Genomic DNA, 23,177 nt, shown 5'->3' with positions numbered 1-23,177 from the left:
CTGGATTTTTGTTTGCATCAGGTATAAGATGCCAAAAACTTCCTTCAAGGCAAGTAAAAGCATTCCTGAGAGTATTTACCCTTTCAACATACAATAAATATGTATAGTTGCTAAGCTAGAGATATAGAAATAAAGCCTACAGTCTGACTGAAGTCTGGTTGGGGAAACAGACAAATAATATGATGATTCTAACACACTGTGATACCTGCTATAGTAGAAGTAAGAACAGGGAGTTTTGAGAGGCCATTGGAGGCACACCTAAGTTAGACTGGAGGGAAGGCTTCCTGGGAGAGGTGATTATCTGAGCAGAGTTTTTGAGGGTCAGGTCAAGTGGGTGCTGGGAAGAAACATGTATGAGACAGGGTAAGGAGCATATATAAAGATAGGTTGCTATGAACACCATGGCTTGTTCAGATCAACTGGTGTCAACATGGGAGGAATGAGGGAGGAGGCTTGAGGCAGGCAAAGAGCAGGTTGTGATCTGTTTTATATGCCATGCTGTGGAGTACACATAGTATTTAGTTTTTAAAATAATGGATTTTTCATATTTGGGATTTAGGAAATCGTTCTGGAAGTAGTGTAGGAATTGGGTTGCAGTTATAGAAAGGTGAGATTAGAAAGGCAGTGTACCTTGTTAGGAAGGCCCATACACATACAGACATGTGCGCGCGTACACACACACACACACACACACACATATATACTAGTGGCTTAAGCAAAATAAGTTTACTGTTTTCTTCCCTGGGAGGAATCCAGACAGTTGATTTAGAGCTCAGATGCTGGTTTCACAGTGTTAGGTGATCCTGACTCCTTAGAACTCTTTGGTCTGCCATCCTTAGAACATTTCATCTTTTGATGTGGTTGCCGGAGCTTTGGCCATATTCCTTGAGAGTCAAAAGGTAGAAGAGGAGAATTAGGTAAAGGGGCATGTGCTATCTGTAATATAAAGATATTTTGGGGAAGTTGCTCCAGAACACTTTGAGGTATGGCTCATTGTTTATAGTGCTGTGCCAAGGTTGCAGTTAGCTACGAGGGAAATGTTGAAAGTGTAATCTTTATTCCAAATGGCCATGGACCCAGCTAAAAAAAATTGGGAATTCTGTTACTATAGGAGGAGGAGAAATGGACAGTGGGGTTCATCTACCGGTTTCTCTGCCACAGAGTTGTGCAGGAGTGCAGGGCACTGGGGAGGAGGGTGGGTGAGGCAGTGGGTAGAGTAGAGAAGAGACTTACTGTGGACAGAGTGAGGTGCCACTGCTGGCAACTGATTGCTGTGGAAGGGAAGAAAGGAGGGCATGGAGGGTAGTTTCTGCTTTGGGAGGCTGGGTAGATGGTGGTGCCTTTTCACAAGGTACAGTTTCAAAGGAGGAGCAAGTTTGGGGTAAGAAAAAGAACGGTGATATGTTGGACATGTTTGAGATTCCTATGGCACATTCAGGTAGAGACATCCAGTGGGCAGGTGGGTATACAGGTCTGGGCCCGAGAGAAGAGATTTTGAAAGGGGATATAGGTCTGCCCAAGGAGCATGTGCAAAATGAAAAGAAGAGTGAATGTGGCATTTTGAAGAAAAAAAAATTAAAGGGCAGGCTGAGAGAGTAGTGTTTAAAAGAAAATTAGCAGGTTTAGCCAGAGAGATAGAAGAAAAATCAGAACAGAAAGATTTGAAAAATAAGAAAGGATTTTAATAAGGGAGTAATTCGTACTATAGATGAATCTAGTAAGATAAAAAACTGAAGTGTCTAAAAATTAGGAGGTAACTGAATGTAATAAAATAGAGAAATATGTGTGTGCGTAGATAACTCTGTATGTCAGATGTGTATGTATGTATGTATGTGTGTATGTATGTATGTATGTATGTATGTATAAAGTTGTTTAGATTAAAGTTGTTCAAATCACTCAGGGTAGATGGTTGCTATTTCCCTGAAATAACCTTGGGAGTGGTCTACATACTCTGTGCCTGTCACCCCTTGGCAGCCCACTTTGGACTTTTGTCACTAGACAGGATAGTGACTGAATCTCTCAGGCTAGAATTCTGGATATATTTACTGATAAGAGAGAATGTTTTTATGGGTATAGTGGGGGTAGATATTTAATACAAGGACTAGTGTGCCCTAAGCATCATTAAATGGTTTAAAATATGTGATGAAATATTAGGATCTCACCTGCCACTGTCTACCACCTTCTTTGAGCTTTATAGCATCAGGCTGAGTGAGCATGAGGGACTTGTCAGAACTGTAGAGGCCATGATTAGATGTGGAACTGGACATGCTACATCTTCATTTTAGGATAATCCAATACCTAGAGGTATGATTAATTCATAGGCCCAAAATGATTTTGAAAACTGGAGCATATTTTATATCATTTTAACCTAAGTACAGATATCTATGGCAGATTTCTAGGTTTTCAACTTCAATGAGTAGAATTTTTTTTACCTGAAAGCTTGGAAAGAAATTTTTTGAAAATACAGAATTTTATTCTGGAGTTCTAAATTGTTTATGGAATTCTGTTAAAAGTTAGACAACACTTCCCTCTGGTGGACAAAGTGTAACACTTTTTGGTAGCAGGTGTCAAATTGTCAAGTGCCATTTGCTTTTCCGGCTGGCAGATTTCTTGCAGATTTGTTTTGGAGTTTAGTTAATATGCTTTTGTTCTTTCTGCCTAATCTAATCTGGAGGTTTATAAAAATTCCAGTGGTGTACAAATATGCCTTAAATCTGTTGTGTCTTAATCTTATTATGATGTTGTGAAATTAAAGATTTTGGAATTTCCATGGCAAAAAACAAGTTTTTGAAATAAAAATGTTAATCAACTATACTCTCAGATGGACATTTTGGTCGGCCCGTGATAATAATATTGCTTGAATACAAGATGCATTAAGATAATATATGAAACCTAGTCTGGGGTGCTGTTGTTTATTTTTTTCTCATATATAAATTTTGCAAAAACTTCCAAAGAAGTCAGTATTATTGGAGATGTAATAATTGAAAGACTAATGTGGAAGGTCCTAAATTCCTTAACTGATAATTTTTGGTTGCTGCATTTGTTTTGTTTTGTTTTGTTTTGTATTAAATTATGGTATAGGGTGACAGTGGGATATTTTTAATTTTTTGCGTTCAATCTTGAGTGAACATTTTTACACATTTATTATGTAACAGATACTCTACTAGAAAATTTTTATATGAGATTAAACCTCAGAAGAATCCTCTGATCCTCTGATACTAGTCCACTCTCCCACCCATTCCCCTCTTATTTCACAGATGACACTCATTGAGGGTTAAATAATTAAACACAGCAAATAAGGCATGGAACTGACATGCCAGCTTGAGTGTGACTTGAGTGAACCTAAGTCTTCCACAATATTCTACATTTTTAGAGAATCTGATCAAAGTGCTGCTGTACCCCGGTTGCCATTCTACATGAAAATAGGCTGTAATTCTGACTTTGTCATTAATTGGTATCATGACACTGGATAAACTGTTTAACTTTTCGGCTTCACTTTCTTTCTTTTTTTTTTTTTTTTTTTTTTTTTTGTAAATCTTGAAATCAAGATTTTCATTTCTAAGGTTTGGGGAATGAGGAGATGGTGGTATGAGTTCATGCTCCACCCCAGTCAGCTAGAGGCACGCCCTCTTTTATCTCTTTCACATATTGGACTACTGTGTGAGATACCACTTGAAGGCAGAATTCTTAAAAAAATTATGCTGTTGGTCTGTATGATTTCTTAGATGTCATGTAGCTCATTATTTTTTGACAGATGTTAATGCAGTGCAGTACCTCCTTGTATTTTCCTTTGGGAGGGAAAGTAGATATGGCCTGAGTCATCAGATTATTTAATGCATGTTCTTTTCCATTGGTAGTGTTAGGGTGCTGATGACAGGACCATTAAATTAGAAAGAAAGTAGACTGTTGATGGGGGCCATCTTCTGTATCTGAGAATAAGGAGACATCTAAATTCCTTATCCACTATAATTGGGGCACCCAGCCTGCCCCTTTTTCCTTGCACTGTAACTTCAACAACCCAACCCTTCTCATCCATAGGGAAATTATAATGCCAGGAATATGATAGAAGTAAAAAAAATACACAAAAACACTGAAACATAAATTAAAATTTCTATTGTAGAATTAGAGATTTCTTGGCAAGATATAAAATAACAGTGAGCAAACCAAGCACCCTTTCAACATAGCTATGTTACCTGTGCTTTTCCCCAACAATTTTTTTTCCTTATTGTGCCTGTGGTGTTCATATATTAGAGTATCTAGTCAGTGTTCATTCACTTGATAAGACAGTGGTATGACCGAGGCCAGGGTCCAGTCTTAAGGAATAGATAACTTTTTTTTCAGTATATCAGGAAACTTGCAAACTATTTTACAGAAATGTTTCTGTTATAAAGGTGGCATGAACAAATGAACAGGGATGACTCAATGCGTATAACCCAACTATACTAGGAAAAAGCAATTTAGAGAGCTTGCCCTTTTGATGACAGATTGCTAAATATTTAAAATATGGCCTGTTTAGTTGTCCTTGGGGCAACTAGCATGGTGAACTTTGAGTTAACCCTGGTTAAAAAAAGATAATTTTAAAAAGAAGATTGAGGGGCACCTGGGTAGCTAGGTTGGTTAAGCGCCGACTTCAGCTCAGGTCATGATCTCACAGTTCATGGGTTTAAGCCCTACATCAGGCTCTGTGCTGACAGCTCAGAGCCTGGAGCCTGCCTTGGATTCTGTGTCTCCCTCTCTCTCTGCCTCTCCCCTGCTTGTGGTCTGTGTGTCTGTCTCTCAAAAATAAATAAAGGTTACAAAAAAAAAAAAAAACACACAAAAGATTGAGACCCTATTTTAATGTTCTTTTTATTTTATTAAAAAAAATTTAATGTTTATTTTTGAGAGAGAGAGAGAGAGAGAGAGAGGGGCAGAGAGAGAGGGAGACAAAAAGTCTGAAGCAGGCTGCAGGCTCTGAGCTGTCAGCACAGAGCCCAACGTGGGGCTCAAACCCATGAGCCATGCGATCATGACCTGAGCTGAAGTCACTTAACCTCAGTCACTTAACTGAGATTTGTATTGCTTTCGTTCTTATATCTAGGTAATTAAAAATAAGAGAAAAAAGCAGGGGCAGGAAATAAGTTTCTCTTGCTTAATACATTTAATTGATTTCTATAAATATTTGAGTATTTGCTGTGTATCCAGTGCTGCTAATCACTGCTTAGAAGAAGCTGATGAACTTAAAGCAAGATGAAATATATATTTGGAGCCATTTAATAGAGTATGATGTAGTAAGTGCCAGATAATTGATTTAAACCTCATGAACAGATGACTAATTCCATGTTAAAGATCTTGCAGGGACAGACTGTTGAGATCACGAGCAGTGTGGGAAATCAGGGATATGTGGTCATCATACTATATACAGCAGAGGAGACAACACAGCAGGGTATGAAGGAGTCATCAGAGACTTGGAGGGATGTTAATGTGTTCTCTGTCTTAAAGGATAGGTGATATTTGAATATATTTGAATATTTGAAAGAATGGGGAGAGTATTCCGTTCTGCAGAAGATGAGAATTATGTTATGGAAACAGTGGAATATTGACACAAGTGGAGAGGTGAGTTAAGGTATCATGGCCTTTTCTATCAGTTCGGAAAATTGTAATTTAAAGTCTATGCCCTGAGACGCTTTTTTAAATCCTTCTCAATCTGATTGACCATCCATTTCTTTGAGGGCCCTCTGTACCTTAGTGTCTGCCTCTGCTTTTGAATCAGTCATTCTGAAAGGCACTAACTTATTTACAGCTTTTTCTTTCTCTAAATGAGACTGACACTACACCTTGTTACCTTGATAGGAATTTTGGCTATTTTTGAAATTCCACGTTCATCATTTTACCTATTACATTCATTGTAGATTGATTACTACTACAGATAGTTTGATTTTAACTATTTTATACTGAATCATAAAATTTAGATTTTTGTGATGTCTTGCTCTCATTCTCATGTGCTGAGTGCAAAAGACATAAAAATTGAATCCTGTTTAGCAGTACATTTAATCAATTTGTCTTATGAAAAAAGACTAAATGAAAGGAAATTAAAATTCGGCCACTTATGTATCATGAATATTATTGTGTTTTTTATTTATCTGCTGTGTGTTATTCTACTGGTATTTAGGAACTCATTTTTATTTCTGAAGTTGAGGGTTTTTGTTTTTTTAATGTTTATTTTTGAGAGGGAGAGAGAGACATGAGCCTGGGAGAGGCAGAGAGAGAGGCACACACAGAATCTGAAGCAGGCTCCAGGCTCTGAGCTGTCCACACAGAGCCTGACGTGGAGCTTGAACTCATGAACCGTGAGATCATGACCTGGGCCAAAGTTGGACGCTTAATGGACTGAGCCACACAGGCGCCCTACTGAATTTGAGCTTTAAAGAGATATTTTACAATTAGTTGCTCATGATGATTTTTCTTAACCTGAGTTGTTGTTTTAGGATATGAAACTGCCACTTCTGATGTTTGAGGTTTAGCAGTAACGTGTTGGCCCTAGAAGAACTGTGCTTGATAGAGGTATCTCTAGGCCATGTGATCCTTCCTAGCAAGCAGCAAAATGAAATTGAAATCTGCAAGTCATTGCTGATATTTCTCCTCTCTCCTCCTACCCATTTGCTCTTAACTATAAAATTCTTCATTTCCACTGGTTATGATCTTTGACATCTGATTTGGGTGTAATAGTTATTGTTTTGTGACAATGTAAAAAAAATATTTCCAGATCCTTTTGGTGCATTAAAATTTCTTTGAATTACTTAACTTAAAAGGAAAATTTCTTAGGTGATTGAGAGCTGTGAATGCCTAACATGAGACCCTCTGAGGGAGGATTTCTCCTCTTTAGAGTGTCTGTGAGAGCCCAGAAATTTTATGCAAATTTTATATAAATATCCATCTGGGTGTTTCCTATTGGGAGAGGGTCCATAGCTTTTTCTAAGTAGTCCATTTTACCGAAAAAGGTAAGAATCGCTTCTCTGAGACTTGGGTAACAGAAACTCAGTTTAAGGATTATATTTTCCTAGTCCTACAAATATAACTACTATCTTAAATCAAGCACACTAATACTATGTTTATAATAAAATAACCTCTTTTAAGTAGTTCACTTATTGAATCTATATTGTCCTTGTTTTTTTTGTTTGTTTTTTTGCATGATATACCTCATACTGGAAAGGCCCAAGGGATTGATTTATATATTTTTTTTCCATTTAAAAGTTGATATAATTACTGTATAGGGATCATTTGCTATAATTTTCATTGAAATGCTGAGTGGTGAAAATTTTTGAGGTCCATATATCCATGGATTGCCTTGTAACTTATCATCATCATGTTAGTAAAGAATTAATGAATACCAGGCACCTGGGTGGCTCAGTTGGGTAAGGGTCTGTCTTTTGATATCGGCTCATCATGATCTCACGGTTCCTGGGGTTGAGCCCCATGTTGGGCTCCACCCTGACAGTGTGGTGCCTGCTTGGGATTCTTTCTCTCCCTCTCTCTACCCCTCCCCTGTTCAGGTATGGGTATGAACGCATGTGCATGCGCACACTCTCTCTCTCAAAGTAAACTTAAAAAAAAAAGAATTAATGAATAGCTTTTAACGTTTGAACGCTATGGTAGTTATCCAGGACATAGAAAATGTGAGATAAAAAGTAAGTAGGGAAGGCAGTATGAAATCATGAATACATAAGGACCCAATGAAAAGTACAGGCAATATATGTTTTAAGGCTAAAATGGAGGGAACGATCACTATGAGTTGGGTTAAGCATGGAGGACTTCAGTGAGAAGTAGAATTGGAGTGGGGACATGAGTGATGAGTAAGACATCGTTGGAAAGGAGGGAGTAACTATAAAATAGTTTTATTAGAACACAGTCATAGATTCATTTACTATGGTCTGTGGCTGTTTTTGCTATTATGGCAGAGTCACATATTTACATAGAGACTCTATGGCCCTTGAAACTGAAAATATTTACTATTTGGTCCTTTACAGAAAAGGTTTTGCTGATCCCAGTGTTAAACAGTTACAACTTTAATTTAGTCACACTGGGAGTCCATTTAAAATTTGTTTTGTTTAGGTGAAGGGGAGGCATATAGTGGGACAGTGATGACAACAGTGCTTTAGGAAAAGTGCTTTATGAAGATTAATATAGCAAAATTAATTAGAGTATATTAAAGGATATGCATTCATGCTGAGGTGGGCAGTCTGTTTAGGACCAGTAGCTAATTCCTAAAGCAATAGTATCTGCTCTAGAGAAGTGATAGTAATAATGTAAATAAAGGGATAGACATAGCAGATTTTAAAAAACTAGTTAGTCTTAGATACTAAAGATATAGGGAGATGTAAGGACTCTAAAGAGTGGCACTGGGGCACCTGGGTAGCTCAGTCGGTTGGGTCATGATCTCGCAGTTCGTGGGTTTGAGCCCTGCGTCGGGCTCTGTACTGACAGCTCGGAGCCTGGAGCCTGTCTTCAGATTCTGTGTCTCCCTCTCCCTTTGTCCCTCCCATGCACAAACTCTCTCTCTCATTCTCTCAAAAATAAATAAAACAAAAAAAAAAATTAAAGAGTGGCACTAAAGTGACAGGAGAGGTTAATGTTACATTGAAGTAGGAATTCTCTCTCAGACACTAGTTTTTCAGGGAAGGTAATCACTATGATTTTGACATGTTGAATGTGTAACATGAGACATCTGTCAGATAGAAATTGTTGATTCTTTGCTTTTTTCTCTGCTTCTCTGGACAGACCCAACTTTCATGGGATGATAGGCACAGTTCCGAGCTAAGGCTGCCTTTAGTTGTTCACACCCCATACAAGATCCCAGGAAAGAGAGAATCTGTTTCCTCAGTCCCAAGTTTCCTTCTTCCTGGTAGTGCCTTTCAAAGTGTAAAGGCAAAATTATAATGTGGTTGTGTAACTCATGGTCTATTACTGGCAGTGACTTGACCACTGTCTGTAGAGAAGCACAGAGTAGAGTTCCCAATGGCTCTCTTGAGCATATAGAGTCAAGTTAGCCCATCATACAAAACTTAGATTCTTCCTTTGCATTCTTTACATGAGACACACATCTCTTCTAGACTCCTCCTGAGACACCCCTTGTCCCTTCCCCCCATAAGCACTAATTTAGTTAGTGCTATAACTATAACATAGTTTATATGTGAACTGCTTCTAGCTGTGGTTTACTTTGTATTTGTTTTCTCATTATGTTGTCATTAACCTAAGTTTCTCCTGTTGTTATTATCATAGGTTGTGGGGTCCTTTTGCCAAGACAGATAGGAATGTAACCTTGAGACCTTTAACTGTCCTTGGTAAGATTTCTTTCATGTTTGGCTTCCTTCACTCTTTTTTTTTTTCAAGTTGTTATTTAAATTCTAGTTAGTTAACATATAGGGTAATATTTGTTTCAAGAGTAGAATTTAGTGATTCATCACTTACATATAACATTCAGTGCTCATCACAAGTGCCCTCCTTAATATCCATCACCCATTTCGCCCATATCCCACCCACCTCCCTCCATCAACCTCAACCCTCAGTTTGTTCTCTATAGTTTAAAAGAGTCTCTTATGATTTGCTTGACTTCCTTCTCCCTTGTAATTAAAAGGATATAAACTGGTCTGGAGTTCTCTTTCTCTCCTTGTTCTATTACCACAGTCCAAGTCTAGACCCTGCCCCAGGTATCTGGTCTGGCTGATTGTTTCTTTTGAATTGACTAAATTATTGACATCGTTTCCTTTTTATTTATAGCGGTCCCCATGTGATTAGTACTTTGTACTCAACAGAAGCGTGAGATGGACTAAAGCTCAGGAGAGATACTGGTTTTGGATACCTGGAATTATCAGTGTAGAGCCCTACTTTGAAAAAAACATTTTGTAGTTTTCAGTTACTTTTTCATGTGACCTTTTCTAATTTTAATCTTACAGCAAGCTTGGGAGGTAAACATCTATTTGCCTACATTATTGTTTGAATCCTGGATCAAAATTAATTGTAAATTTTCATTTTAGTGAGTACAAAAGGCCGGGGAAAAAGTTGACTTTTAATGAGTTTTTTTTTTAAAGTAATAGTTGAAAGCTGAGACTCAGAAAGGCAAAATTATTTGCCCAAGTTATATAGTAAATAATGGAGCAAAGACTGATTGCCAGTAGTAATAGTAATATCAGCTAGTTCATACTAAATATTTCCTATGTGCTGGGTGCCATTTTAAGCACTTTATGTCTATTAACTCATTTAGGATATTTTTGCCACCATTCCAGTTTGTCTTTTGGATGATAAATATTTATTCCAAGCTCTAGCATTTTAGAAGGCAAAGAATACTAAGTGAGAAGAGCAGTGAACTGCGAACTAATTAATTCTATTAACTATAATTATAGGGCAGAGGATATACAATAAGCCCAGGGGACAGCAGCATGGCAGAAGAGGTAGAACCACCTAGGATAGCATATTGCTAATGAAGCCAATGGGAGAGAGAGTTTCTAAAAGAAATTCTACTCCCTTCCATCCTTTGGCTGACCAGATTGTGCTCTGTTGTTGGGGCTGGGTCTGGAGTTGTTCTGATCTTGCTTCCCTGCCATCTAGTTCATGGCTGCCTTATTGGTGCCTACAGAGAGGTGCAACATTACATTTTACACTACTATAATTGATACAAGATGCGAGATTTTGAACAGAATCTCTTACTGAAAGAAGGAAAGAAAATAGAAACAGCAAATAAAGGAGCTTCTAGGATAGAGAATTATGTAAGTATGGCCTACTGAGCCCTTCTGGCTAGCTTCAGTTGCCCATTTAAATAGTTGCCAAGTTTTTTATGTTAGGGGAAATTCAATTCCTCATTGAATTTGCTTTCAAGTTTTACCTTTGTGTATGGATGAGGATCCTCTCATAGCCTCTTTAGCTCAAGACTCTACTTTCCTTCAGCTCTAATGCTATCCTCGTGATGTGGAAATGTTGGGGTTCAGAGCTGACAGCCAAGAGAGAATTCTTGAGACATCTTGGTGCAAAAAGGTGGGTTTTTTTTGTTTTTTTTGTTTTTGTTGTTTTTTAGTTTATTTTTGTTTATTTTTTGAGAGAGAGACAGAGAGAGCAAACAGGGTCAGAGAGAGAGAGGGAGAGAGAGAATCCCAAGAGGCTTTGCACTGCACTGATGCAGGACTTCAACCCACGAACCATGAGATCATGACCTAGCCGAGCTCAAGAGTTGGACGCTCAACCAACTGAGCCACCCAAGTGTCCCCAAAAGGTGTTTTTGTTTGTTTGTTTGTTTGTTTGTTTGTTTAGCACAGGGACAGGACCTGTGGGCAGACAGAACTGCACTGGGGTTGTGATGGGTGACTGATTATATACCTTCAGGTTGGGAGGGGGTCAGGGATAGTGTAAGTCCAAGGTATCTGGGAAACATGGTTTCCAGGACCTTGAAGGGCTAGCTGCTGTTAGGAAAGGTCACTTATTACTGTTTAGTAAAAACTCACTCGTGAGACCCTTCAGATGTGTATCAGGGGACCATAAGCTTGGAGTATGATTGCCAACCTATATCTTGGTGGGGTAGAGATAAAAGAAGTTTCTAAAGAAATTTTTGTATGTTAAAGTAGGCTTACAGGATCCCCGAGGTTGGGAGAACGTTAAGCTAAGATTGCATTTTGCCCTGAGCAAAGTGTCATAGAGGCGGCTGTCTTTCCAGAGGAAGGTCACTCTGCCTATCTCAAGGACTTGTCATTGGGCTATAAGTTGTAAGGAAATTTAATTTTTTTCTTCTGCCTTTGTTTCCCACATGTTTCCTGGGTCCGCTACATGAGGAAGGCAGTCTCCTGGCTGTAAAATTTCTCCCTGTTTGTAACATGCAACCTGAGTTTTATGCCATCTTGAACTGGCCTTGCAGTTTGTTGTTTGTGCTTCCTGGGTATCTCAGTGGCATGGGGATACATCAATGAACAAAATAGAAACAAGTCAATGACTTCAGGGAAGTTTCAGTTTGGTGTTTGGGGGTTTATATATTGATTACATTCTGAATATTAATTAGCAAGCTGTCAATATAAGAACCTACTTAGGGTAATATTGGAAATAACCAGACTATTCAACAATAACTAGATTATATTATAACTAAAAATGATGTTTACATTGTTTATATTAATAAATAATAACATGATATTAGCATTACTATAAATAAGTTAGTACAGTCAGCAAGGGAAAAAAGTTCAAATTCCCAAACTGTGCTAGATTAAAAGAGAGGAATGAAGTATAACCCAATGTTAAGTAATGATTTTGTTTGTTTCCTTCTGCTCTTCTGTATATTCATATTTGTACTGGCAGCTAAATTCCTTCTTCGTTTTTTTTTTAACTTTGGCCCGAGGGATATTTCTTGCTCTCTTTATCTTTTAATTGTGTGTTGGCCAGTTTTCTTCAACTTGATACTCTTGATCTGTAAAAAGGAGTTAATATCTTAGGGTAGGGATGTTTTCCTGAGAAAGTTATCAGAAAAGAAGGAGTGGCCTTATATTCAAGTTGTTACTGTTTCTGTATTAGAGATGTTTTGATTACTTTCAGTAACAAAGAACTTTTGGAGAAAACACATAGCTTGAAACCACTAGAGATAATGCTAGTTGGGATGCTTCAGAGATTACTAAAACAGGTTTAAAAAAAGGAGGAGAAAATATATTTAATTACACAGTTAGTAATTATTCCTGAGGAAATGATCCTAGAATTGGAAATGTCAAAGGTCATTGTAATGTAGCTTTTTAAAGATGATTTCCAAAGGACATACAGTAAGTGGTTACATTGTGGGGATCACCTAAAGTGAATGCATACTGTAGATTAGGATAGAATTTCCAATTGTAGCATCACACAGATTTAAATATTGCTGTATCTTAAGACAGAACTAAAGATATAATACAACTCAAAGTTAAGACTCTAGTGGTGGCAAAGACCCTAATGACAAATTGCATGTGAAAAGCTTTAATAAAATAATTCTCTAAAATGTAAATTAATAAAAGCTATTTTTTAAATTGTTTTATGTGAAATGTTGTTAAATATATGTACAAAATTAACATAAAAATAAACTGTATAAAATTAGCCTAAATTATAGGCAAATTTGTGCAAATATGTACAAATTAACATTAAAAGTGTTAAAAGATAAACTGAGGTCTATTAAAAATTTTAAGAGTTTATTTGAGCTCAAGTTGATTTGGATCAGTATCCAATATAGGAGATAGGAAGGAGCTCCAACTTGCCGTACAAAGAGGCATAAGGGAATAGGAACAAAAAAGATACAGTAGGCAACAAAATGGGGTGGTTCTTGCAAAGTTACTTTCCTTTAGGTGTTAGCAGGGGTCTGTCAGGCATATTACCTAACTAGTACTGATCAGGTGATTCATTCCTGATTGACTGGTTTAAGATTACATTTCTGGAAGAGCCAAAACTGTAATTAAGTTATGTCTCAGTTTGGTCATGTGGAGTTAACAATAAGTGACTCCATTTGGTGCCAGTTGTCTCATTTTTTATTTCTATTTTTTATTATTTTGTGTTTTTAAAAAAATTTTTTTTTAACGTTTATTTATTTTTGAGACAGAGAGAGACAGAGCATGAACGGGGGAGGGGCAGAGAGAGAGGGAGACACAGAATCGGAAGCAGGCACCAGGCTCTGAGCCATCAGCCCAGAGCCCGACGCGGGGCTCGAACTCACGGACCACGAGATTGTGACCTGAGTTGAAGTCGGACGCTTAACCGACTAAGCCACCCGGGCGCCCCTATTTTGTGTTGTTTTTAACATAGGTTACCTTTTACCTTAGAGTGGTCTTTTTTGCTTTTAACAGTATTGCATAGTATAAGGCTCTGGCATTATACCAATCTTGGTATTGCTCACTCCTCTTTTCTGCTCACTTGGATTTATTTCATGTTGTATCTTCCAAGATTCTATTTATCTCTTTACATGAAGCTTAGACTGTACTTTATAATAGAGACAATAGACTAATATATAAAAACTAAATTTTTGTAATCCTGAAATTGGCATCGAGTTTTGTTGTTATTGTTGTTTTTGTTTTTGTGTGTGTGTGTTTTTGTTTGTTTTAAGATCTAAGAACCAGACTTAAAAAGTAAACTGGAAACTGGCTCCTCATTTATTGGAATTAGCTCAATGTAAGAAAGTTATTTCAAAGAAGGAATTATTGTTACCAGTTCTTCTGATAATCTTGTCTTCCACATGGATTTAGGAGTGAATGAAAGCAAACAATAAAATAATAGGGGATATGGTGATAAAAATTGGCATCATGTAATCAGTCTTGATTTGTAAGAAGGTTTTAATTCTAAAATCTCATATTAAATTGGATAACAGTTTGCTTGCTTGTCTGTATTACTTTGTTTTAAAATTTTGAGAAATAACACAGAGCCCTAGAAATAGTAGACATAGTAGGTCTGCAGGGCCACAACGGGGAAGGAGGCAGAGAGGACTGGGGAGAACACAACCCAGTCTTTAATATGGTTTTTGCAGAAAGGAATGGATAAGGCAGGGTAGGTACTTGAATACATTTAGGATTGGTAGTTCCTAGGTGTCCAGTACAAGGCCCTGGAGGGAAGAGGGTAGGAGGAATATTGGTTTAAGAGTGTGAGAGATTGATTTAGGAAATGGGGTCTGACAGTGGATTGGTTGGTTTGTATATCAAAAGTGCACTCCCAGGGGAGTCCATTGCTATCTCTAGGAAATAGCTAATGGGATTGGGGAGGGGTGCTTTGCCTCTTCAAGATCAAGATACTCCAAATGCCAGAGCACCAATACAGGAAATAAGAAGATATAGTCAATACCAACTTTATGTAAATGTTCAAAATATTTTATAATTTAAATTTCGTATGTTTATCAAAAACATAAAATATTCCTTTAAATTTTAATGAAAAGGTACATTTGATAAATCTGGCTCTTTTTGATTTGTTTACTCTGATAGTTCTGGAAAAAACTGTTTTACAGAAGAGGTACAAACAGAAGATTGGTTTGAAATTTTTAATGATTCTCTCCTTTGAATATTTTGATATTATATATCCTTTAAGAATAATGGCAGTGTTATTAGATTACATTTCAGAAAAAATATAATTGAGGACTTCAAGATGGCACTACTGTCAGTCTAAATAAAGAGGTAAACTGAAGCAAGCTTGAATCACCAGAAATTGAGTTAGTTTGGGAATAGCAGAGCAATTGCAATTTGGGGAATGCTTGCTGTAGCAAGCTACAAGTGAGTCCATCGAGGGTTTGGGTCAGGCTGTATTTCTGGCCAAGGAGTGCAGAGGAAAGGGCCAGCCAGAGTTCAAGCAGGTAAGTTCATTGGCTTGAGGACGGGGAGAGAGTTGTGGCAGATGTTCATTGGTCAGGAGATAAGTCTTGGTCTTCTGTAATTCAGGCATTTATAGGAATCAGTCTCTTAGTTACTAAGTTCTGTTTTTCTGAGGGTGCATGTGTGAGATTCTCCATTTCATATCCCCTGGTTCCATTTTAATTGAAAGAATTTTCACTTCACCTAGTTATGGACTCAAGTGCTGTTTGTTTTTTTGTTTTTTGTTTTCCAACGTTTATTTATTTTTGGGGCAGAGAGAGACAGAGTATGAACGGGGGAGGGGCAGAGAGAGAGGGAGACACAGAATCAGAAACAGGCTCCAGGCTCTGAGCCATCAGCCCAGAGCCTGACGTGGGGCTCGAACTCACGGACCGCGAGATCGTGACCTGGCTGAAGTCAGACGCTTAACCTAAGACTGAGCCACCCAGGCGCCCCTCAAGTGCTGTTTTTTATACATACATTATTTAGAGATGGTGGCCATGAGAGACTAGAGAATATGTAACAAATTTACTTTTGAGTTTTACTTTTTGAAATAGGGAGTTTTACGTGTCAGTCTAAGATAGTGTTAGTTAAAGCCTAAAGTGAAATGCTAGACATTTGGAATTGAGACATTTGTGAGGTGGAGACATAGTTCTTCACGGTCACTTGTAGTTGCAGTTATGTAGCCTTTATAATAGCAGTAACTTTGTCAAGCATCCTCATTCTTGTATTTCAGGCTTTTGGTTTGTTTTTCTCCTTTAACATTAGCTTAGTAGCATATACCCATTTAGAGACTGAAGGAAATTAAGATGAAGGAGGAGCTTTACACATGCTGTTGCTTCAGCCATTCAACCCTTTGTTGTTTTGTTTGTGATAAGACAACACAGCTACTAAGTATTGGGAAGCAGTATGTTTTACTTTTTCTTTCCCCCAGGGTCATCCATTGACTTTTACTTGACATTGGGGAGGATGCAGGCTCAGAGGATGTTAACAGAAGAGTGATGAGAAGTAGCCCAACCCTCCAGTTAGCTGTTGAAACCATAGGGAAATTGTGACCTTCAGTTGTGTTTCATAGGATCTGGAGAGTTGCATTTAGCAGAAAACTTGAATTAAATACTTGAACTAAAGGTTTATTTCTCTCCAACATAAGAGAAGAATGGGAGATCTATGGTGGGTTTGGGGACTCTTTTTGTTTGACCTCCCTAACAGGATGCTTACAGTTACGGATTGCTGCTTTAGGTCTAGTCTCCTTCCATATTCCCAGCAGAAGAAGTTGGGGAGGGCAAAAAGATAAATGCTTCTGTTTCTTCGCCATGTAGAGCTTTTTTGAAAGGCATGCCTGATAACTTCATCTGATATCTCATCTGATTCATTGATTGGTTAATGTGTATATGAAGCCAGCAAAGGTTGTCCTTTGTTTTTCTAACCAACTCTAGAAAAATAGCAGCTTTTCTTGGAGAGGTTTTCAAAAAGGGAGAGGCTTTTGAAAAATTGGCAGTTTTAGTAAAAAAAAATGTGATATTGATACTAAAAGTAATGATGATTATGAAAAACAATACTCATAAACCTTAAGCTCTTATTATATACTGGTTGCTACTTTGAGTGCTTTATTTATTTATAGGCATAGTTCATTAATTCTCAGAATAACCCCATTGTTTTCCTTATTATTATTTTTTTTTTTGGTTGAAAAATTGAGCCCTTTAGAGGTTAAATAATTTGCTCAAGTTGACATAATTGAAAAAGATGGAGCCCAGATTACAAGCCTGGATCCTGTGCTTTAACTATATTTTAATACTGCTTTATAATTGAAAAATCTGCATGGGCGCCTGGGTGGCTCAGTTGATTAAGCATCTGCCTTCAGCTTAGGTCATGATCTTGCAGTTTGTGAGTTTGAGCCCCGCATTGGGCTCTGTGCTGACAGCTCAGAGCCTGGAGCCTGTTTCGGATTCTGTGTCTCCCCCTCTCTCTGCCCCTCCCATGCTCTTGCTCTGTCTCTATCTCTCAATAATAAGTAAACATTAAAAAAAAAATCTGCAGGGGCACCTGAGTGGCTCAGTTGGTTCGGCTCAGGTCACGATCTTACCATTCGTGAGTTTCAGCCCCATGTCTGTCTCTGGGCTGACAGCTCAGAGCCTGGAGCCGCTTCAGATTGTGTGTCTCCTTCTGTCTGCCCCTCCGCTGCTTGCACTCTGTCTCTCCAATTGTCTCAAAAATAAATAAACATTAAAAAAATTTTTTTTTTAAATCTGCAGTTTAGGAGCACCTGGGTGCCTCAGTTGGCTAAGCCTCCAACTTCGTCTCAGGTCATGATCTGAACCCATGGTCCATGGGTTCAAGCCCTGCATCGGGCTCTGTGGTGACAGCTCAGAGCCTGGAGCCTGCTTCAGATTCAGGGGAGCCTCCTCTCTCTGCCCCTCCCCACCCCCCCACCCCCGTCAAAAATAAATAAACATTAAAACAATTTTTTTTTAATTTTTAAAAAACCTGCAGCTCAGATATAAGGAAACTAAAGATGAAAGATTTTAAGCCATTGTCTTAAGGTCACTTGAGTAGTCAGCAGTAAACTACTCCTGGGCATTATTTCCAGTTTCGGTATGCTTTCTCGAGGTTCACTTTCTACTTTTATCCTCTTATATATAGGCCAGTCTACTTGAGGGGTAGCTATATTTGGCTTGATGTGGTTCTAAATCTTGGAAATTGTATTCCTCCTTTAGAATTCTTTTGATAAGGAAGCCCTCAGGATGCAATTTAGCTTAGTGTTTGTGAGGGTGGACTTTGCAGCCATTGTGCCCATGTTTGAATCCTGCCCGTGCCAGTTTTAGCCACGTGATCTCGGACAAGTTACATAGCTGTTGTGTTTTCAGTAGTCTTATCTGTAAAATGGGTTCATATACTAGCTATCCCAAGGGCTGCTAGCAGGAATAGATGAATTAATATAGTAAACCTGCTTAGGATAGTGCCTGGCACATAGTAAGCATTAAATAAGTATTTTCTATTCTGATTTTATTATTTAGCAGAAATTTACTTTCCAAATTAGACTTAACACATTTTCTAGAACCTATTAGCCTCTCTGTAAATGCATATGGAATGAATGAAAGTAACCATCAGTTTCTTTGTTGGCCTCTACTTTTTAAACTGATTGGAATATTAAGGTTACAGAAAATGAGTTCTTTTTAATTTTGTATTAACCTCCATTACCATGACTAAGGACCTGTATTACATTATGCTATTCATCTTATACTATTTTTCACTTCACTTTTCTTGTCTCCAAAACTATTAGTGTTAGTTAGTATTTTTATTGAGACTGTGTTGAAAGGTATTGCATATGTCCAGGGTACTATTAGTGATGTAAAAGTTTATGCCATCATATTTAAAACTAGATGTTAATGTCTTTGAATTTTTCATGTCACATTTTCCAAGTAATATCAATTACCCATTAAATATTAATTTAATCACAGGAATGATAATGTAATCATCAGTAAAATGACTTCAGATGGCAGCATCATTGAGCAGTGAGATAAGGACTGGCAAAGCAGGATTTAGGTCTTCCTACAGCAGCTTTCAACGTTGTATTTGCTCTTTCCTTTTCTGTTTAAACAACACAAGAATTAAACCCTTTTAAAGGGAACCTATCCATTTCTTTTCACAAATGTCATTCTCTCATCAGAGAAAATGCTGCATAATACTGAGATGACAGCCCCACCTCTGATGTCACAGAGGATGGTACAATCCTCCCGGAGCCTTTGCTGGGGTTTCTGCTGCCGCACTGGGGAAATGGTTACATTAAAGCTAACTCCCATCATCTCAATTATCTCCTTGGAAGTAGTTTTCACAAATATAGAAAAGCCCTACGGTGGTTGTTTTCGGTAAGCTACCAAGGTAGAGAGAGACAGGCAGAAAGAGGGCGAGCAAACGAGAGAACAGGCTGCTTAGCCTTTGTGAGAGAGGGACTGAGGCGGCAGCTCCTCTCAGCTAGGGTTTCTAGTGCTCAAAGTGCTTCCATCACCGTGTGCAGTGCAGGGCAAAAGGGGCTGCCAGGAAATTTGAAACTAATTTGCTTCCAGTTGACTAGAACAGCAGATTTTGAATTAGCTGGCTTCTTTTCTAGCTAACTTTTCTCAAGCATTAAGCTGATGAACTGGGCATTTTCTATGATCAATGGGTAACTGCTGGAGCTACAGTAATCTCTGTGAGTAACCTCTATTTGTAGGTCTATGCAGGAAAATATATTTTTATATATCTATCTCTTGTAAAATGCTGCTGTGGAATGATCCATCTGTATTATTGACTGCTTTTGCTTACTAGTCTTGTCTTTTGACTGTCCCAGTAGGAGACTCCTGGGGCTAGACCAGGTTGTGCTGAATCCTGACATAGGGAAGAGCATACTGCATTATTTAGGGATGCCCACGCCAGTATTTAACTCCCCAGTCATCAGAAAGATGCCACTTGCTCTCTGAATGCTTTTGCCCGGTACCTTACCTGGCTTTAACCTGGAATGTTTATTTTAGCATCTGACATTGGATTTTCCAAAATTTTTATTTTTAAATAGAAAGCAATATTCTTACCTGTGATTTTATTTCCTTTCATTGTTTTTGTTGTTGTTGTTGTCCAATCAGCTTTCCTAGGAATACAGTTCTCAAAACCTATTTCTCTACTCTCTGTTTGTGATGCATTATATAGAAAGGAGGTGGAAAACGGGCTACCCCTGTAGTTTTAGAAATACATAATATTGTGGTGCTGGATGGGAATATGGGAGGAGTTTCTCTTAAAGAGCTCAAACTCCTTTCCATCTGCATGTCTAAAGTATGGCTATGTCTGAATACCCTAGAAAAGAACCAGGATTAGTCACACAGTAGCAACAGAAATGTTCTGTGAACACTGTAGTTAAGGCTGAGGTAGTATCTACTGGAGATTTATAATAGGTATTTTAACTCCTTAGTTTATACACGAGGGTTTGTTTTCTGTCGAAAGTGTCACTTTTAGAGTGATACAACATTTATTTTTCTCTCACCAGGGAATTTGACTTTAAACTTAATGTAAAATTTGCATTTCAGATATAGTTGGAATTATTGCACATGTTATTTTGCAGCTGAATCCTTAGCAAAACTGTGGGTCTCTTATTGAGCATGAAAATTACTGAATGCAAATATGAATCAGCTGAGGCTTATTACAGATTGGAGGCTGAGCGAGGTTGTTTACCATTGCATCTGACACCTGTCTTGATATACAGCAGTGCAGAGAAGTCCCCAGCTGTAGTTTATCATCTCTACTAGAACTCCAGCTGCTTGGCATTCATGGTTGTTGGTTTTTGTTTTTTTAAAGACTTGTATTTTGAAACATCAATTTCAATTTCTTAAATATTAATGTATTTTATTAAATATTTTATGTAAGAATTTATATTAATACTACCACATTCATATTAACTTTAGTAGGAGAATGCCTATGTAAATAAAATTGTGAAATTATTTAAACGTTTAAACTTTTTTTGTTTTTCAAAATAAAAATTAAAAAAGTAAAGATCAGAGAAATGTTAAAATTGGGTTTTTCAGGGAATAGAATGGTGGTTATAAGAGGCTGGGGGTGGTGGTGGAGGAAATAGGGAGATGTTGATCAAAGTGTACAAACTTCCATTTATAGGATGAGTAAGTTCTGGGGATCTAATGTACAGCATAGTTATTATACTTAATAATATTGTATTATGTATTTTGAAGCTGCTAGCAGAGTGGATCTTAAATGTTATCACCACAAGAAAATGGTTATGTGACATGATGGAGATGTTAGCTTAAACTATGGTGGTAATCATTTTGCAATCAAGAAGTATCAAAGTAACACATACACCTTAAACTTACACAATGGTGTAGGTCAATTATGTCCCAATAAAGCTGGAAAAAAATAAAAATAAAATAGGATTTTTAAAAGTGTGAATTCCTAAACAGGAAGAAGTAGTAGAAAATAGAATGGATGAAATCAGAGGAACAGCTCTAATCAGAAGTGATATGGCTGAAAGGAGAAGCACAACATGTGGACATAAAAAGAAACAAAAATTATGAGAAGGGGTTGACAGTGGAGAAACATTGTTTGAAAAAAGGAAACCAACTTTTAAAAAAACCATGATTTTAAAGCTAGGCTTAAATTCAGCTCTTACCGCTCAGTATTTCCTCTCCATGACAAGAACAACGTTCTGCACATTGCAGAGACTTTGGTTTAAAATCAATGGGCTGAAAGCATAAGAGACTCTTAAAAACTGAGAACAAACTGAGGGTTGATGGGGGGTGGGAGGGAGGGGAGGGTGGGTGATGGGTATTGAGGAGGGCACCTTTTGGGATGAGCACTGGGTGTTGTATGGAAACCATTTGACAATAAATTTCATATATTGAAAAAAAAATAAAACCAATGGGCTGTTCCTTATATCACTCATTTTACCTTCTGTATGGTGTATAAGGTGCCACTCCTTAGCTTACAGAGCTTACTCTGAAATTGACTAGGATGGTAAGCCAGTGTCATTTCCCCAGGGATTAGAAGTGGATGGGAAAAAAATGGGTTCTGAATCACTAGTATGTGAAATTTTGCTTGAAGTAAGTACAGCTGTAACTATTAATCACTCAGGAAAGAGAACGTTCAATTAATACAGTAGTCTTCTATTTGTGTGCACATGCTAATAGCTTGTGTAGTGTCTGGCAGGCCTTTTCCTAGATTCACAGCATGCAAGTACCTGAAATATCTGTGTTTTTGGAGACTTATTAATGACTAGGCAATAGCCAGCATTCTCAGTGACTTCTATTAGGGTGAAGAGTGTGTACCAAAATATTATTGTACTTAGATTACTCATTTAGTAAAATCTCATCACACATACTCATTTTCTGTTATTTTTATCATACTAAGCATATTTTCTTTAGTAAAAATGGATTAGGTTAGTTTTTTTAAAGGCAACTTTTTCTATTGCATTGCAAATCTGAACAACCCATGTATGTGTCACTGTTTGTGGAGAGGCTTATTGATTATTAGACTTAAAAACATTGATCATTATTATTCACAGTTAAGAATTATAGTTACTTGTAGGAGAAGTATATTTGAGAGTTTCAGCTCTGCAAGGGTTTTTATATTTGCTCTATAAATTGGACCTTTGTCTTCCAATTTTTTTTTATCGATTTATGAAATTTTGGACTAAAGGGGAAAAGTAGTCACCCCTCTGTATATGGGACTGAATTCCTGTTTGACAAGTCAGGGAGATTTTAAACTTGTTTCTATAAAACTTCCAGTGTTAAAATAATTTAAGAATTTATAGTTCTTTTATAACACTAACTCATGATACAAGTCTTAAGGTGTTTGCTGATATTCATTAGGGAACGAAGAGCCCATGGACATTATTGAATTTAGAAACAAGGTACATGGAAAGGAGAGAAAATAGATTTTTAGTGTCTAGGTTAGCTATGATTTGTGAAGAATTGAAAATCTTTGATTTGTACTCATAAAAAACAGATTACAAACCCTTAGTGCACTCTCAGAAGTACCTCATTAGAGTGAATTTGCCCATGCATTTTTATTTACGAGTAATATATCCAGTGACATGTACATTAAAAGTCTGAGATGAAACCCTGTTTTAAAAATTGAAAAGCTTACCTTTCCCTCAGCCCCTTTCCTTTAGGTTCTCATGTTAACTTCATTAATGCTATGTACAGATGTTAACATGTAGGTGTTTACAATGCTCAAGTTTGTATTTGTATTATTTTAGGATTTTATGGTCTTTTTGCATGAGTAGAGTTGAGTCATTGACCATTAATTGTGCAACAAATTTACTATGAGTTGTAAAATAAAAAAGAGATTATATCACAGTAGAGGTGATTATCTTTCTTTCTCGAGGATTCCAGCATAATTGGAGGGCAA

General features: G+C 37.4%; 1 protein-coding gene and 1 long non-coding RNA gene across 21 annotated transcripts in view; one reads left to right on the top strand and one right to left on the bottom strand.

Moving 5' to 3' along the window:
- The window catches only part of PSD3 (pleckstrin and Sec7 domain containing 3), a 796,422-nt gene that overhangs the window by 312,156 nt on the left and 461,089 nt on the right, over nucleotides 1-23,177 (top strand). Inside the window, exon 1 of one of the 20 annotated variants that reach the window (XM_045458255.1) lies at nucleotides 9,265-9,320. The exons of 17 other annotated variants lie outside the window; for them this stretch is intronic. Coding sequence is in view for 1 of the 3 variants with exons in the window: in XM_045458237.1 (XP_045314193.1) it covers nucleotides 19,452-19,482 (31 nt within the window). In the remaining 2 variants the exon portion in view is untranslated. Of the gene's footprint in view, nucleotides 1-9,264; nucleotides 9,321-19,032; nucleotides 19,483-23,177 lie in introns of those variants that run through there. 2 more of the 20 variants (XM_045458247.1, XM_045458237.1) reach the window with 2 other exon arrangements.
- Nucleotides 712-20,277, bottom strand: LOC123588068. The gene is made up of 2 exons (XR_006707682.1): nucleotides 19,859-20,277; nucleotides 712-884 (listed from the first exon to the last, which is right to left on the bottom strand). It is a non-coding gene; the product is annotated as an uncharacterized LOC123588068 (long non-coding RNA).

This window comes from Leopardus geoffroyi, chromosome B1 (genome assembly GCF_018350155.1).
Source record: "Leopardus geoffroyi isolate Oge1 chromosome B1, O.geoffroyi_Oge1_pat1.0, whole genome shotgun sequence".
Classification (NCBI taxonomy): domain Eukaryota; kingdom Metazoa; phylum Chordata; class Mammalia; order Carnivora; family Felidae; genus Leopardus; species Leopardus geoffroyi.
This window is presented reverse-complemented; position numbering and strand designations above follow the sequence as displayed.